Source organism: Oratosquilla oratoria, chromosome 31 (genome assembly GCF_046742065.1).
Source record: "Oratosquilla oratoria isolate Oo_2021 chromosome 31, ASM4674206v1, whole genome shotgun sequence".
Classification (NCBI taxonomy): Eukaryota; Metazoa; Arthropoda; class Malacostraca; order Stomatopoda; family Squillidae; genus Oratosquilla; species Oratosquilla oratoria.
Genome location: NC_134807.1, coordinates 49,882,904 through 49,901,584, shown reverse-complemented (window position 1 = coordinate 49,901,584; position 18,681 = coordinate 49,882,904). Strand labels below are relative to the sequence as shown.

General features: G+C 38.9%; 1 protein-coding gene across 1 annotated transcript in view; it reads right to left on the bottom strand.

Annotated features, from left to right (window-relative positions):
• The window catches only part of LOC143041549 (endoplasmic reticulum-Golgi intermediate compartment protein 3), an 89,473-nt gene that overhangs the window by 52,543 nt on the left and 18,249 nt on the right, over positions 1 to 18,681 (bottom strand). The window contains exon 3 of the mRNA XM_076213548.1: positions 5,988 to 6,153. Within this exon, the coding sequence (XP_076069663.1) occupies positions 5,988 to 6,153 (166 nt within the window). The remainder of the gene's footprint in view (positions 1 to 5,987; positions 6,154 to 18,681) is intronic.

Below are 18,681 nucleotides of genomic sequence, written 5' to 3'. Positions count from 1 at the left end.
AGAAGAATGACCAAAATGATACATGGACTCCGAAATTTGCCTTACGAAGAGAGGCTTAGGCACCTTAACTTACACTCTCTGGAAAGACGCAGAGTGCAGGGTGATCTAATAGAGGTGTTAAGTAGATCAAAGGCTTTAACAAGGGTGATGCAAAGGTCATCATATTAAAACAATAGGGCAGGACTCACAGTAATGGTTATAAACTGGACAAATTTAGATTTAAAAAGGAAATAGGCAAGAATTGGTTTACTAAAAGGGTGGTCAACGAATGGAATAAACTTAGTAACCATGTAAGCGCTGAAACTATCAGTTGTTTTAAGAAACAATTAACCCCTTCAATACGATGACGCCTACGTAGGTGTCATGAGGAGCAAGTGGGTACGTGAGGATGCCGATGTCGGAGTCTTGATTATATTTATTGTAGTTGTACCTGCATGACCCCCATTCTCTGTAAACTGGCTTTGTCATATTTTCTATGGTTATCAAAATTCACAGGTGAAAGAGAGAACGAGCAATACAGCGGTGACTTTATTTTTTATAATGCAATTATTATGACGCAACATCACACGTCCGGCAGCTAATGCTGCCTGCGAGATTTTGTCCCGGAGTGAAGGGGTTAAGACAACTTTATGGATGGGGATGACAGGTGGTGATGGATATGGAGCTGCCTAGTGTAGGCCTTATGGTCTCTTGCAGTCTCCTTCATTTTTACGAAGAGAGGCTTAGGCACCTAACTTACACTCTCTAGAAAGACGCAGAGTGCAGGGTGATCTAACCAAAGTGTTCAAGTGGATCAAAGGCTATAACAAGGGAGATGCAAGCAAGGTCATCATAATAAAACAACAGGGCAGGACTCACAGTAATGGGTATAAACTGGACAAATTTAGATTTAAGAAGGAAATAGGCAAGAATTGGTTTACTAATAGGGTGGTCGATGAATGGAATAAACTTAGTAACCATGTAGTAAGCGCTGAAACTATCAGTTGTTTTAAAAAACGATTAGACAACTTTATGGATGGGGACGACAGGTGGTGATGGATACGGAGCTGCCTAGTGTAGGCCTTATGGTCTCTTGCAGTCTCCTTTATTCTTATGTTCATTCTACTTCCACCTCCAATCCTCCCTTTCTCGCCACATTCACACCTAAATATTTAAAACTATCCACTTCCTCCAGTCTTTCTCCCTTAATATTCCCAGTCTGCTGCCACTTTCTCCCCTTGTACCTCTCATCACCTTACTTTCACCCATATTTATCTTCAACTTCCTTCTTTCGCACACCTTACCAAACTCTGTCACTAACTTCCTCAATCCCTCCTCTGATCCTGCTACAAGCGCAGTGTCGTCACCAAACAACAAATGGCTTATCTCCCACATTTCTCTGTTTTCTTTAACCATCTCCAATCCCTGACCTACTACCCTTGCATTTATCTCTTGCACCACCCCATCCATGTTTAGATTGAACAGCCAGGGTGACATAACACATCCTTGATGAAGTCCCACCTTTACCTCAAACCACTCATTCTCTCCATTTCTAATCCTAACACATGCTCTACTACTCTTGTAAAAACTCTGACTGCTCTTAACAGCTTTCACTTTATTCCATATATCTACAATACCTCCCACAGTGCCTTCCTGACTACCCTGTCATAAGCCTTTTCCAGATCCATAAAACCCCCCAAAAAATCCTTACTTTTTCCTATAGCTGTCTCACCTATGTCTTACCACAAAAATCTGATTTATGCAACCCCTACCTGTCCTAAACCCACATTGTTCCTCACCAATTACTACCTCTGTTCCTCTCCTAATCCTCTCAATCAAGACCCTCCCATAAGCCTTCCCAACTACACTTAACAAGTTGATTCCTCTGAAACTCCTACACTCACACTTGTCCCCTTTTCCCTTGTAAAGTGGCACTCCTCCAGTCCTCTGGCATTCTACTCTCTCTAAAACAAACATTAACCTCACCACCCAGTCCACCATCACTGTACCTCCCTTCTTCAGACATTCTGCAAGACATCTATCCAATGTAGGTGCCTTACCTGCTCTCATCATCTTAACTGTCTTCACTTCATCCTTCCTTATTTCTCCTCCATTTTACTCACTCATCACAGTCATTTTATTAGTGCTTCACACTACAAGCACCTATCTCTCCCCACCATCCTTCACATTTGGCAACTCCCTAAAATACTCTGCCCACCATCCTCTCACTGCCTTCTCTTCCATTATCATCTCTCCATCTGCACCCTTTACCTTTTCTTCTCTATTCGATTCACCTCCTCTTCCTCTCTTAATTTCTTTCAAAATTTTCTGTCATTCTCCATTTCACATCTGCACTCCTCTTTGCCTCCTTCATCTTATGCTTTCTCTTTTCTTTGCATCTCTCACATGATTCCTTCATCCTATTTTGTAACCAATCTGTGAAAGCTCACTTCTTCTCTTCTACAACCTTCTTTGCTTCCTCATCCCACCACTCACTACCCTTCTTCTATTTTCTCCCGCCCTCCTTGTTCCACACACCATCTTAACACACCTTCTGACTCCCTCCTTAAAACATCCCCATTCCTTCTCCACTTCTAGTTCTCCTCTATCCTTCACTCCCTCCAACTCCTCTCTCAGCTTCTTCTTGTACTCCTCCTTTTCTTTCTCATTTTAACAGTTCACTCTAAGCACCTCACCTCCCTACCTTTTGTCCTTTTCCTCTTTCTCCATCTATCCTCCACTCTCAACTTACCTTCCACCAAAAAATTATCTGATATTCCCCCACTCTCTCCCCTTAGAACATGTACATCCTTAACTCTTCCTACTATACTCCTGGTTACCACTATATAGTTCATTAATGCTCTATCTACCACCCTTCCATCCACCACCCTCTCCCATGTGTACTTATGCTTGACTTTCTTCCTAAACACTGTATTTGCTATCATCAACTCTCTAGACACATCTCCACCATCAACTCTCCACTACAATTTTTTCCTGGAACTCCACACTTCCCAACCACTCCATCTATTGGTTCATTTCCTACCCTAGCATTAAGGTCTCCCAATACCACTACATTGACATTTCTCCCTAATCCCTCTATGCACTCCTTTAAATCCATCCAAAAAGCCTCCCTTTCCTCTACACTCTTCTCACTTCCTAACAGGCCCATACGCACTTACAAAACCCACATAAAGGAGGAAATAAGGAAGACCCATCAAATTACAGACAAGATTCCCTCACAAGCACAGTGGCTAAAATTTGTGAAAAAGTTATAAAAAGTATATGGATCATCTGGAGAACAAGATCCTAAATCGCAGACAGTTCCGATTTAGACGGGGAAGATCATGTACCACAAATTTTATCTGTTTTTACTCAAAACTACTACATATACCGGTAATACAAGAAAGGGAAGGATGGGGACATTCTACTTGAAGTGTACACCCTCCTGACACCTTGGTCACAGAATTGCATGAAATTGACATCATTTGTTGGTTATGATGAATAAAGTTCACTTATCAAGTACCTATCAGGTTATTGAGGTCATATATGGGCAGGTCAATTTTAGGTCAAAGTGATTGACCTTAAACCTTTGAGAGGTCATAACTTTGGCCAGAATTGACCAATCTGAATGATTTTTGTACCAAAATGCTCAAAGGAAAGAGATCTTTCAAATGAGTGGAACAATGACATACCTGAGACAATATTTGCCATGATGACCCTTTTTTGAGCTCTGGCCCCTGGCCAAAGTGCAACATTGATCTGCCCTTTTTTTCTGAAGTTAGCTCTATTTATCCTCCATAACTCTAGAAAAATAAAAAATGGGATCTCCATGGTTTTGATAACATGGGTTATGTACCATTATGGGTGCGGAAGCTACAGCTCACTTATGCCTGCAGTGCCATTCTTGGTGGAGGCGTGAACTAGCGACATAAACATTTAGTTTGGTGGGCATGTTGCAAAAGCCAGCCAGGACTCAAGAGGTAACTTACCATCATATGTATTTACAGACTGTATTCCTGCTAATGTTAGCCTACCATTTTTTGTGTGTTGTGTGTAATAAAGGAGTACTGTCCACCTGTGGATCAACTAAAAACAAAATTATTTTGATTTTATGAACAGGAGAATGTGGATCTTATTGAATTCAAACAGTGGACATCAACTGATGGGTCTGAGCTGGTAACCATAGTCATTTCTAGCAAGTTTGTTAACTTCTTTTATTTTACTGCTTCTCTTCCTCCATTTTCCCCAAGCCACGTCCCAGGACTTTTATGTAATCTTTTTTGTTACATCAGTCCTGTTTCTGCTTCTCCCTTTGCTAGTCTTTGGGAAATGTTTGTTCACTCCCCAATTGTAAATGTCAAGAAAGATTTCCCATTTCTTCCTTATTCATGTAATATCATGAATTCATCCCAGTTTGCTTCTTCAAAGGATTTTTTCAACTCTAAGTAACCTGCTTCCCTAAAATTGGGTCTTCCTTGCCTGTGTAATTCATTCTTTGGCTCTATCTCCTCAAAGGCAATTCAATGAGCAGATGATGTCTGGCTCTTTGGTTAGTAACAGATCTAATTTTGTGGGAATGTCATTTCCTCTTATCCAGGTCACTTCATTTACTCACTGGGTCATCAAGTTCTCCATTGCTGTATTTACCAGGGTATTTTCTCAGGAATCTGCTTTGCTGCCTGTTTTCTATTCCTCCCAGTTGACCTCACAGCAATTAAAAGCTCCAACATGACTAGTGCTACTTTGTCCACTAGGTTCCTTTAGGAAAAAGGTGTCCAATAACATTTCTTGATATTCAGTTTCATTGCAAGTTTTTGTCATGGGGAGGGGACATATGCCACCATGTAGTTTCTTTTATTTTGTCCTTTAGTACTAATTTTAAAATGGATTGCTTCTCAGTCAGACCATGTCCTGTGGCCAGATACTCTTCTTACACCTTTATGTCAATTCTCACTACAAACATATTACCACTCCACCCATTTCATCTCTGTCTCTTCTCCAGGTGTATCCATTGTTCCCCAACAGTAGATCAACATTTTTTGGGAGTTTGGTCTCCACTACACACAAAATATTAGGCTTGTTTATTCTTAGTCATTTATCTCCAACCTGGCCAATAGTAAACCATCAACATTAGCATATACTACTCTAAGTTTCCTTGTATTATTTCCTTTGCAATACTGCCTTTTGTTTGTCTTTGAGAAACCATTTCCTCACATTCTGATTGACAACTCACAAAGAAAAGTACTGTTTTTCTTGTCTTCCTATAATTTTTGGCTTTGGCTTCTAAGAGTTTTTGTCTTTCCTTGTTTCTCTTCGTTAGCATCTTTCCTAATCCAAATATTTTCTTGTGCTAATTTGTGTCTCATTAACTTCCAAGACTTACTAATTACTTCGTTTGCCATGACTTATGACTTCAATTTGATTTTTATTGGATGCATGCCATTCCTCTTATACTAACCTAACCTACGCATGCTATCAATCTAGTCTGTTACATCCATGTCCTTCCATGGAGTTTTTGAGGTAATACCCCTAACCTTTTGCATCTCTTATTCCTGTCATAACTTCAACAAGATGTGTTCTTCTAGGCAAAGAGTAAGAAACATTTCTGACAAGAGATTCCCTTTTTTTTTCATAACATTGACTATTCCTTCTTCTAGGCTATCTCTTCCTTGTTGCTTCATGATCTCTCTGAAAGTTACTCTATCTCTCCTTTCCTTACCATTTGCTGCCTCTCTGTTCCCTCCCATCCTCCTCATCCCACATACCATTTTAACATATAATAAAGCAAACAAAAAACTAAAATGAAAATAAAAAGTAAGTAAATAAATAGGTAAAGAAATACTAATCTACTTTCTTAAAAAAAATAATGATAATAATGATAATAATAATGACAATATTCCTTTCAACATCTTTATGTTCATTCTTTGAATAAAGTTCTTAAACATTGCTACCATATCCTATCAGGTACCTCATGTTCTCATTTGTTCATGAAATCTATTCTACCTTACCCTATTGACTTCCATATATCCATATATCTGACATCCTTCCTTGGGCAGGTCCTGACTTTCACGTGTCTTTCCCTCCTTGACACACTGTGTGATGTCCTTCAGCGGGGGTAGTGCCCAGCCCTTTCTACGATATGCTTCTTTTACTTCTTCACATGTGTTGCAACATCTGCATCAGGTTAAAGGAAGGTTATTTACAAGATACAGAAAACAATTTTTACATTAATCTGAAAACATTTGATCAACATATAACAATTGAGACCTGATCATGCTCAACCATATGAAACATTATGTAGAGTTGTGTGACATATACAGTATCTGCATATCATCTAAATGTATTTAACAGCATTAAAGCTGCTCTCATAGCATCTCATCTTCTGAATTCTGAAATATTCTTGTACTCTCATAAGCATGAGGCTTTTAGTTTTGGGCACTACCATAGATCTGTGTTGTATGAAGGGCTAGAGATAGGAAAATAGGCATTTCTACCCCAGAAATTTGCCCAGTAAACTATGAAAGTAGCAATTACAAACAAATGTGAAAATAACAGCGTCAATGTGATTTGCTGCACTCAAGGCAGGGGTATCGCACCCAGTAATGATGAATCAGTGTAATAGGATCACTGGGAATGCCATCCTTTGACTGTTGCACAAAAACCAATGACAGCAAAGAATTTCAGAACCAAGATTGGTAGATGGAATGTTTGAACCCTTAATCAACCAGGAAAATCCAACAATGTCATCTTAGAAATGAATGGAATGAACATACAATGTTTGGGTCTAAGGTCTGCTCGTCTGATCCAGATGAATTCATGAAAGGAAAACAGATCTGCTACTTTAGAGGTGATGGACTTCAAAAGGTGTTGGAGTGATCCTCAACAAATGTTTAGCTAAAACTGTGATATCTTTCTGGCCAAAAATTATTATTTGCTTCTAGACAAATTGAATACAAGTCCATTCAACATAAATGTTATTATCATGTATGCTCCGATTGCAGACTTGCCAGATCATGATACAAAATCTTCCAAGGTCCCTGGACAAACTGGAGTCAGCTTGCAAATTGAGTGGAATTACAATAGTCATGGGAGACTTCAATGCCAAAGTTGGCACTGAAAAACAAAAAAACAAACAAAAAATTATTGAACCACATAGGCTTGGCATAACAAATAAAAGATATAAGTTGGTGAACTGGTATACAGAAAATAGGATATTTATCACAGATAGTTTAACATATATCCAAGGCATCTCAATATCAAAAGCTTTTCTCCCCCAACAAGGGAGATAGCCATAAAAAATAGGGATAAAAACCACTCCCATCCATTCCATCACCACATACTCCACTCCCATTCACCCCCTTCCCTCCCTCTTATCTTGGCTCCTCTTGGATGACGGGCCATCCCTGCACCTTGCCCATCGCCCTGGGTCAAAAGCAATACAGCACAACACAGCACATCCACATCAAGGCCACTTCATTAAATTGGCAACCCATCCTCTCCATCCCCTCATGCAGAAGAAGAGAAGACAGGGAGAAATCCCTTCAGGCTGCGTCAAATCATTTTGCACACACACTCCCTCATCACCCTATCCCCCCACCCACTACACCTCATGTATCACAGCATTATCCATGCACAAGCATTCTCCATTCACCCCTATCTTCTGTCTTCTCTTGTCCTTCCTCAACAGACCTTCCCCTTTTTTCCAAGGGCCATTTTACCCCATCCATCCATATCATCCTTGGGTGCCCCCTCATGTTCACTCCTACTTCTACCTTCCACACCTCTTTTACTAATCTCTCTTCAATCATTCTTTCCATGTGTCCAAACCAATACTCTTTCATCAACCCTATCTCCCAACTCCCTTTCCACCCCCATTCTCCTCCTCACATCCTCATTTCTCACTCTATCCAGCCTAGTAGCCCCTATCATACTAATACTTCTCAGGCACCTCATCTCAAACACATTCAAACTTATGTTCCATGTTTCTGCCCCATACAGTGCTGTCTGCGCAATTACTCCTTCATACAATCTCCTCATAGCATCCATTCCCAAATGTATATTTCTCATTACACATTTTAATTCCCCACAGCATTTACTTATTTCTCTCAATCTACATTCAACATCCACCTCCACTCCTCCCTTTCCTGCCGCATTTGCACCCAAGTATCTAAAACTATCCACCTCCTCGAGTCTCTCTCCCTTAAATTAAGGGAGAGAGACTGGAGGAGGGGAGAAAGTGGCAGCAGACTGGGAGTACTAAGGGCCTTAATACTCCCAGTCTGCTGCCACTTTCTCCCCTTGTACATCTCATCACCCTACTTTTAGCCACATTTATCTTCAACTTCCTTCTTTCACACACTTTCCCAAACTCTGTCACTAACTTCCTCAATCCCTCCTCTGATCTTGCCACAAGTGCAGTGTCATTACCAAACAACAACTGGCTTATTTCCCGCATGTTTGTGAGAAGAAAGATGGATGTGTTGGCATTGAGTAAAACTAAGTTGAAAGGGAGGGGAGAGTTTGAGTTTGGGAGTGTAGTTGGAAGGGTCTCAAGAGTGAAGATAGGACAAGGGAGAGAAGGGGTGGCTATACTAGTAAGTGAAGAGATAGGTAAGTGTGTGGTCGAATGAAAGGAGGTTTCTTCAAGGTTAATGTGAACGAAGGTGAAACTGGGGAGATGTGTGTTTTTGTAAATCATATGGGCCTGGTACTGAGAAGAGTGTAGATGAAAGGGAGGCTTTTTGGATAGATTTAAACAAGTGCATAGAGGGTTTAGGGAGAAAAGTCAATGTAGTTGTATTGGGAGACCTTAATGCTAGGGTAGGAAAAGAACCAATATATGGAGTGGTTGGGAAGTTCCAGGAAAAAAAATCATAGTGGAGAGTTGATGGTGATGTGTCTAGAAAGAGAACTGTTGATAGCAAATGTAATGTTTAGAAAGAAAGTGAAGTATGGGGAGGGTGGTGGGTGGAAGGGTGGTAGATAAAGCATTAATGGACTATGTAGTGGTAACCAGGAGAATAGTAGGAAGAGTTAAGGATGTACATGTTCTAAGGAGGAGAGAGTGGGGGGACTATCAGATAATTTTTTGGAAGATAAATTGAGAGTGGAAGATAGATGGAGAAAGAGGAAAAGGACAGAAGGTAGGGAGGTGCTTAAATGAGAAAGAAAAGGAGAAAGAATACAAGAAGCTGAGAGAGGAGTGGGAGGGAGTGAAGAATAGAGGAGAACTAGGAGTGGAGGAGGAATGGGGATGTTTCAAGGATGGAGTCACAAGATGTGTAAAGATGGTGTGTGGAACAAGGAAAATGGGAAGAAATAGAAGGAATGGTAGTGAGTGATGGGATAAGGAAGCAAAGAAGGTTGTAGAAGAGAAGCAAGTATTCATAGATTGGTTACAAAATAGGATGTGAGGATCATTCGAGAGGTACAAAGAGAAGTAAAGCACAAGATAAAGGAGGCAAAGGGATGTGAAATGGGGTAAGAGTATGACTGAAATTTTTTAAAGTAATAAAAAGATGTTTTGGAAAGATTAAGAGAGGAAGAGGAGACGAATCAAGTAGAGAAGAAAAGGTAAAAGTTGCATATTTTTACTTTTGTACTTGTAAGGGAGACCGGTCTATAGTTGGTTAGATTTTCTTTGTCTCCTCCTTTGTGTATTGGTACAATATTTGCATTTTTCCAATCTTGTGGTACTTTTCCTTCTTTGAGTGAGAAATCAATTATCTTGTGTATTTTGTCCATTAGTTCATCTATACATTCTTTCAATATCCAATTTACAATTCCATCAGGACCATGTGACTTTCTGATGTCAAGGTTTTTCTCTCTGTCCTTCCTCCCAATTTTGTGAGCTTTCAATTGTGAATACAGATTTAAAATGTTTGATAATAATTTCAGCCATTTCTACATCATCTAATATATTCTTTATTTCCTTTGCACAGTTTCACTATTTCATGTTTGTCTTTTAGTTTGTCATTTACATATCGAAGGAAATGAGAATGATGAGTGAAGAAAAAAGAAAATGAGAATGATGAGTGAGGAAAATGGAGGAGAAATAGAGAAGGATGAAGTGAAAGCAGCTGTTAAGATGATGAGAGCAGATAAGGCACCTGGTCTGGATGGATGCCATGCAGAATGTCTGAAGAAAGGAGGTACAGTGATGGTGGTCTGGCTGGTGAGGTTGTTTAATGTTTGTTTGAGAGAGGGTAGAGTGCCGGAGGACTGGAGGAGTGCCTGTATAGTTCCTCTTTACAAGGGAAAAGGGGACAGGTGTGAGTGTAGTAGTTTCAGAGGGATCAGCTTGTTGAGTGTAGTTGGGAAGGCTTATGGGAGGGTCATGATTGAGAGGATTAGGAAAGGAACAGAGGGAGTAATTGGTGAGAAACAGTGTGGGTTTAGGACAGGTAGGGGTTGTATAGATCAGATCTTTGTGGTAAGACAGATATGTGAGAAAGCTATAGGAAAAGGTAAGGATGTTTTTTGGGCTTTTATAGATCTGGAAAAGGCTTATGACAGGGTAGACAGGAAGGCACTGTGGGAGGCATAGCAGATATATGGGATAGGAGGAAAGCTGTTAAGAGCAGTCAAGAGTTTTTACAAAAGTAGTAGAGCTTGTGTTAGGATTAGAAATGGAGAGAGTGAATGGTTTGAGGTAAAGGTGGGACTTCGTCAGGGATGTGTTATGTCGCCCTGGCTGTTCAATCTTTACATGGATGGGGTGGTGCGAGAGGTGAATGCAAGGGTAGTGGGTCAGGGGTTGGAGATGATTAAAGAAAATGGAGAAAAGTGGGAGGTGAGCCAGTTGTTGTTTGATGCCGACGACACTGCGCTTGTAGCAGGATCAGAGGAGGGATTGAGGAAGTTAGTGACAGAGTTTGAGAAGGTGTGTGAAAGAAGAAATCTGAAGATAAATGTGGGTAAAAGTAAGGTGATGAAATGTAAAAGGGGAGAGAGTGGTAGCAGGCTGGAGGTGAGCATTAAGGGTGAAAGACTGGAGGAAGTGGATAGTTTTAGATACTTGGGAGTGAATGTGGCAGGAAAGGGAGGAGTGGGGGAGGAGGTAGAATGTAGATTGAGAGAAGAGAGTAAATGCCTTGGTGGATTGAAAAGTGTAATGAGAAATAGACATCTGGGAATGGATGCTAAGAGGAGGTTATATGAAGGAGTGATTGTGCCAACAGCATTGTACGGGGCAGAAACATGGAATATGAGAGAGGAAGAGAGAAGGAGTTTGAATGTGTTTGAGATGAAATGTCCGAGAAGTATGATAGGGGTTACTAGACTAGATAGAGTGAGAAATGAGGAGGTGAGGAGGAGAACAGGGGTGGAAAGGGAACTGGGAGATAGGGTTGATGAAAGGGTATTAGGATGGTTTGGACACATGAAAAGAATGAGTGAAGAAAGATTAGTAAAAGAAGTGTGGAAGGCAGAGGTGGAAGGAGTGAATATGAGGGGGCATCCTAGGATGAGATGGATGGATGGGGTGAAAGGGGCATTACAAAAGAGAGGAATGACTGTGGAGGAATGACAGGAGAGGACAGAAGATAGGGGTGAATGGAGAGGGGTTGTGTATAGATGATGCTGTGATGCATGAGGGGGAGTGGGTGGGGGATGGGGGATGAGGAAGTATGTATGAAGGAGGAAAAAAAAAAATTGACGCAGCCTGAAGGGATTTCTCCCTGTCTCCTTTTCTGCATGGGGGGACGGAGAGGGAGGGGTCGCCGAATTTATGAAGCCGCCTTGCTGTGGATGTGCTGCGTCTTGTGACACTGCTTCTGACTCAGGGCAGTGGACAGGATGCAGGGATGACCCATCATCCAGGAGATGCCAAGATAAGAGGGAGGGAGGAGGGTGGAGGGGAGTGGAATATATAGGAAATGGAATGGGTGAGGGTGGTTTCTATGCCTTTTTCTTTTTGGCTACCCCCCATGTAGGGGGGAAAAGCCTTTGGTATATGTATGTATTTACATATCTGTAAAATAGTTAAGGTTGGTCCTTGCATTTTTCTGTTATGTCTTTTTCGTAGTTTCTTTTTTCTTCCCAGCGTATTTTTACATATTCATTTTTTAGTTTGATGTATATTTGCCATTTGGTCTTTTTTTTTTCATCTTTTCTAGGCTTTGTCTCTTCTATTTTTAGCTTCACTACTTTCTGTTAGACCAAAACTTTATATATACCCTTTTTTTTTTCTTCTTTGGTACATATTTATCTGTTCCCTCCTTGCATTTTTCTTTTATTATATTCCATTTTTCTTCCATCTTTGTTTTTTCATTTAAAAATTATCTCAGCATTTTGAAAAAAAAATTCTAAGTTTTTCGAAGTCTGTTTTATTGTATATTAGTCTTCCTTTTCTGTTTCTCATTTCTTCTCACATAATTTTGTTCTTCTAGTTCAAACTATATTACTATGGGGTCACCCTTCCCAATTGGTGTCTTGTATTCCATTTTACCCATAATTTCAGGCTCTGATGTGAATATAAAGTCTAGTCTCGGCAGTTTTTCATTGTTTCTATATCTGGTACTTTCCTTCACCCATTAGTCAATGTGTATTCAATGGTCATATCCAGTAGAATATTTCCTCAAAGTTCCTCTCCATCTTTTACTGTTATTTCTTCCCAACATATTTCCTTTGAGTTTGAGTCACCCATAATTACTATGTTTCCTACTTCTTTCAATAATTCAATTAATGCATTCTTTGTGTCTTTCAGTATTTTGGAATGATTACTATCAGTCCAAGACTGTTTTTTTGGGAGCACATATATTACTGTGCAGTTGATACTTTAGGGTCTATATGGAGCACCCCTATGGACCTGAGCCAAACATCATTTGTCTGTGATAGAGGAGGACTCTGTTCAGAGAAATTATGACACTTTTATTATACTGCGACTGTCCCTCCGTTATGCTGTCCCCCAACACCTTGTCTGTCCTGTACCATTTCTCTGAATATTCATTTCCTTTTTTCGCCAACTCTGTGGTGGGGGGATAGAATACTGCCACCAAGTATTCCCACTTGAATCGTAAGAGGTGAGAAAAATGGGACGGGGATTAGAACTAGGCATCTTTCTCCCTGTAGCCTCAAAGGGGACATTCTTAAAAATAGTAAAGGCATGAGAGGGTCTAGGAGTTTTCCAACCAGTGCAGTAAGGTTTGGGTCTTTTAATGTGCATGAATGTAGAACAGATGGGAGTAAAAGGGATGAGATAGGCAAAATGTTTGTGAGAAAATGGATGTGGTTTTGAGTGAAACTAAGTTGAGAGGGAGGGGTGAGTGTGAGTTTGGGAGTGTAGTTGGGAGGTTCTTAGGAGTGAAGAAAGGACAAGGGAGAGAAGGAGTGGCTATACTAGTAAGTGAAGAGATAGGTAAACCTCTAGTGGAGTGGAAGGAGGTTTCTTCAAGGTTAATGTGGATGAAGGTGAAACTGGGAAAGGAGATGTGGGTTTTTGTAAATGCATAAGGGCCTGGTAGTGAGAAGAGTGTAGAAGGGAGGCTTTCTTGGATAGAATTAAATGAGTGCATAGAGGGATAAGGGAGACATGTCAATGTAGTAGTATTGGGAGATCTTAATGCTAGGGTAGGAAATGAACCAATAAATGGAGTGGTTGGGAAATGTGGAGTTTCAGGAAAGAATCGTAGTGGAGAGTTGATGGTGGAGATGTGTCTAGAGAGTTGATGATAGGAAGAAAGTCAAGCATAAGTACACATGGGAGAGGGTGGTGGATGGAAGGGTGGTAGATAGGGAGTTAATGGACTATGTAGTGGTAGACAGGAGTATAATAGGAAGAGTTAAGGATGTACATGTTCTAAGGGGAGTGGGGGAATATCAGATCATTTTCTGGTGGAAGGCAAGTTGAGAGTGGAGGATAGATGGGGAAAGAGGAAAAGGACAAAAGGTAGGGAGGTGATAGGGATGGAATGGGTGGGAGTGGTTTTTTTGCCTTTGTTTTTTTGCTACCTCCCTTATAAGGGGGAAAAAAGCCTTTGGAATATGTAACTTTAATCATAATCAATTCCACATTATTTTTTTCCTTTCGTTATCTTTGTCACATTTAAACTGTTCTTAGCCAAAAACATGACTCCACCCTGTTTTTCCATTCTATTTTTCGCCCAATAGTTGTATAGACCTTGTCCCACAGTATTTGATGGTAGTGGACCATTTTGTCTGCACAATTCCCATTGTCTAGTTTCTCTTTCAACAGATAGTTGTTTAATTTGTTTAGTCCTGAAATCATAACATCTATATTTGTATGTGTTTTTTTTTTTTTTTTTTTTTTTTTTTTTTTTTACCATTTTCTCAGCCTCAGGCCCAGTCCCCTCTCTCTCTCTCTCAAAAAAAAAAAAAATAATAATAATAATAATAATAATAAATAAATAAAAATAAATAAATAATTTTTTTCATTCTCTGTTCTTCTCTCATTTTTTTTTCAGTTGCTTCATTTCTAAGTGCCTTTTCTTTCTCTATTTCCTAATTCATTTCCTTTTCATCCACTTTTATAATTTTCATTATTTGCTAGCTTTGCTGCTTTTGATAGTACCTCTTCAGCTATTAAGTCCTTAGTTTGATTTTTAGTGGCCTATAGTGTTTTTCTCTAGATTATTGTCCCATCCTATGCACCTCCTCGATATCTTTGTCCAATTCTTGTTCCTCTTCTTGAACCTCTTTCAGAATTTCCTTAGCAATTTCTCTTCTTTTTCTCTTTGGTATTTGTATACAATAGGATTTTCTTTGATACCATAAAATACAATGCACTTTTTTTTTTTTATCCACTGCCTCTTCCTAGTTTTCCTTTTCTTTAATTACTGTTTCTTTAGCATTTTCCTCTACCTGCTGTTGTACTGTTTCTTTAAATTTTCTTCTTGTTTCCACAGATTTTTTATTTCTAGGAGATCCATCTCCTAATTGACTCTCCCACTTTTTCAGTTACTGCTTGTATTTGTTCTTTGACCTCTTTTTTCAGTTCCTCATTTTTGTTTTTGTCTTCAATTTCCTTTCTTTCATTATCACTTCTGATCATACTTAGTTCACTTTTTAGGTCATTAAGCTCCCTATTCATTTCTTCATTAGTTTTTCATAGATTTGGTCATTTCTCTGTGCATTGCTCTATGATAAATTCTTAAATCTATTAGTTCCTCCATCAAGTTGTTAATATCTCGATTTCTTTGTATACTGCTATACCTAATTTTTCTTTCTACATCTAAACTTTTCCCTAATAGTGCTCTTTCGCTTTGAAATCATGAAAAAAACATTGTTTTCCCACCTTTGAGTTGATTTTGGGGATTTGTTTAAACAAGTTCTCTTCAGAACCACTCCTAGAGACGATTCAACTCTGCTCATGTCCAGTCCTCTCTTTATTGGCTCACTGTTCCTTTTTTTCTCCTTTTCCTTCCTCCATTATATACTGTACATTCATACACTTTATCAAACTGGATACTTTTACACCATAACAGTCACTCGAAAACCACTACTTCTCCATAAGTACAAACATAGGTGTCTCCTTCATCTTAGTGTGTTTTTACCTAGATGTATTTTACGGGAAAGGGAGCTATGCTAGTGGTGACCCATTTTTGTATCTCACAAGATCAAGTTTGTTCTTAGATTCTTGTGTTTGGACACACTATTTTTTCATCCAATTTGTTCCATATATCTATCACTCTGTGTGGGAAGCTGTTCTTTTTCAGGTCTCTTCTGTAGTTATCCTTTTTGAGTTTCATTGCATATCCTTTTGTTTTTCCTCTGTCCCACTTTAACCCCTTCAATACGGGCCAAAATCTCGCAGGCAGCATTAGCTGCCAGACGTGCAATGTTGCGTCATAATACTCGCATTATAAAAAATAAAGTTACCGCTGTACTGCTTGTTCTCTTTCACCCATGAATTTTTATAACCATAGAAAATATGATGAAGCCAGTTTACAGAGTATGGGGGTCATGCAGGTACAACTACAATATATATAATCAAGACGCTGACATCGGCATCCTCGCGTACCCACTTGCTCCTCATGACGCCTACGTAGGCATCATCGTATCGCAGGGGTTAATAACTCCTCTCTATCAAGGTGTTCCTTTCCTTTCATAATTCTGTAGATGGTTAGTAGGTCTCCTCATTCTATTCTTTGTTCCAGGGTTGGCAATTCCAGTTTGGGCAATCTTTGTTCATATGTCAGGTTTGAAAGTGTTGGGACCATCTTTGTCATTGCTCTTTGTATTCTTTCTAATTTTCTTATATTCTTTTTTGTACTGGGTGACCACATCAGCACAGCATATTCCAGTTTTGGCCTTATCAGTGATTGTAATATTTTCTTAATCATTTCATTATCCAGGTATTTAAAGGCCACATTTATTGATCTCAACAAATTGTATGGTTCTTCAACTATTTTATTTTTATGTTCACCTGGCAACATGACTAGAGATGATTACTCCTAGGTCCCTTTCAGAATTTACTTTCTTTACTTCTTTTCCATCAATTCTATACTGTCCTGATATTCTTGCTTTTCCCAAATTCAATTATACTGAACTTCTTGATGTATTCTACCTCCCATCTCTTGCTCCACTCTGAGACTTTGTTCAGATCACTCTGTAATGAGTCACAGTCTATTTCGGAGTTTATTCTCTTTAACCCCTTCACTCCGGGCCAAAATCTCGCGGGCAGCATTACCTGCCAGACGTGCGATGTTGCGTCATAATACTCGCATTATAAAAAATAAAGTCACCGCTGTATCAATCATTCTCTCTTTCACCCGTGAATTTTGATAACCATACAAAATATGATGAAGCCAGTTTACAGAGTATGGGGGTCACGCAGGTACAACTACAATATATATAATCAAGACGCCGACATTGGCATCCTAGCATACCCACTTGCTCCTCATGATGCCTACGTAGGCATCACCGTATGGAAGGGGTTAATAACTTTGCATCATCCACAAAGCAGTTCATGTAACTTTCAATAACTTCATCCATGTCATTTACATATATAGCAAACATTATTGGAGCTAGTACTGACCCCTGTGGGACACCACTTCTCATTTCTTCCCATTTTGAACATTTGTCTCTGAGCACCACTCTCATTTTTCTTCCATGTAGGAAGTCCTCCATCCAATTCAATAGTTTTCCATGTATGCCTCCTATTGTTTCCAGTTTATATAGCAATTTTCTGTGTGGTACCTTATCAAATGCCTTTTGTAGGTCCAGGAAGGCACAGTCTGCCCAGCCACCCCTTTCTTGTAATATATCTATCAATCTTTAATAGAAACAAATCAAATTAGTGGTACATGATCTTCCCTGTCTGAATCCAAATTGCCTCAGGTTCAATATATTGTTCTCCCCCAGATATTTTGTCCATCTATTTTTGATGATTCTCTCACAAATTTTAACTATTGTACTCATTAGGGACACCGGCCTATAATTTGTTGGGTCTTCGTTATTTCCCCCTTTATATATTGGCACTATATCAGCATTTTTTCAGTCTCCTGGTAGTTTTCCTTGTTTGAGTGAGCATTCAGTTATTTTGTTTATTTTTCATGTTAGTTTGTCTATACATTCCTTTAGTATCCAGTTTCCCACTCTGTCCAGGCCATGTGATTTGTTAACATCAAGCTTTAATATTTGATTCCTTATTTCATTCTGAGTAATATTTAATTCCTTCATTGGAGGAAATCTTACTTCATTTCTTTGATCACAGTTTTGTAGATTATTTTCCTCTTTGGTGAATACAGATTTGAAATGTTTGTTCATAATATCTGCCATTTCTATATCTGTGTATTCTGTTACCTTGATGTAATTTAAGTATTTCCTGTTTATTTTTTAGTTTGCCGTTTACATATCTATAAAACAATTTGGGTTAATCTTTACATTTGTCTATTATGTCCCTTTCATAATTTATTTTTTCTTCTCATGTATTTTTACATATTCATTTTTCAGTTTGGTGTATATTTTCCATTTCTCAGATTTTTTTTGATTTTTTCCATCTTTTCTAGGCTTTATCTGTCTTTTGCCTCACTGCACTTTTTATTATACCAGGATTTTATATATATATACCATTTCCCATTTTTGTCTAGGTACATAATTATCCACTCCTTCATTATAGATTTCCTTCCAAACTGTCCATTTCTCTTCCACCTTTTTCTTCACTATTAAATTTTTCCCAATTTGCTTCTTGAAAGAATTTTCTAAGTTTCCCAAAATCTGTTTTGTTATACAGTCTTCCTTTTCTGTGTTTTTCATTAATTTCTATATTTGTTTCTTCATTTAATTCTAGTTCTAGTAGTATGTGATCACTTTTTCCAATTGGTGTCTCATATTCAATTTTATCCACAATTTTGGGTTCTGATGTGAATATCAAATCCAATCTTGAGGGTTCATCGTTATTTCTACATCTGGTATTTTCCTTGACCCATTGTGTCAATGTGTAATCAATGGTCATTTCCAGTAATATGTTTCCCCAGTGATCTTCTCCACCTTTCACAGTCATTTCTTCCCAACATATTTCTTTTGAGTTAAAATCACCCATAATTACCAGATTCCCTTTTTTCTTTAGTATTTCATTTATTGTTTTTCTTGCATTTACCTAGTTTACCTAGTTGTATTATATGGGAAGGGAGCTATGCTCGTGGTGACCCGTCTTTGTATCTTTCAGCATCAAGTTTATTCTTAAAATCGTGAATAGTATTTGCACACACTGTTTTTTCATCTAAGTTATTCCATATATCC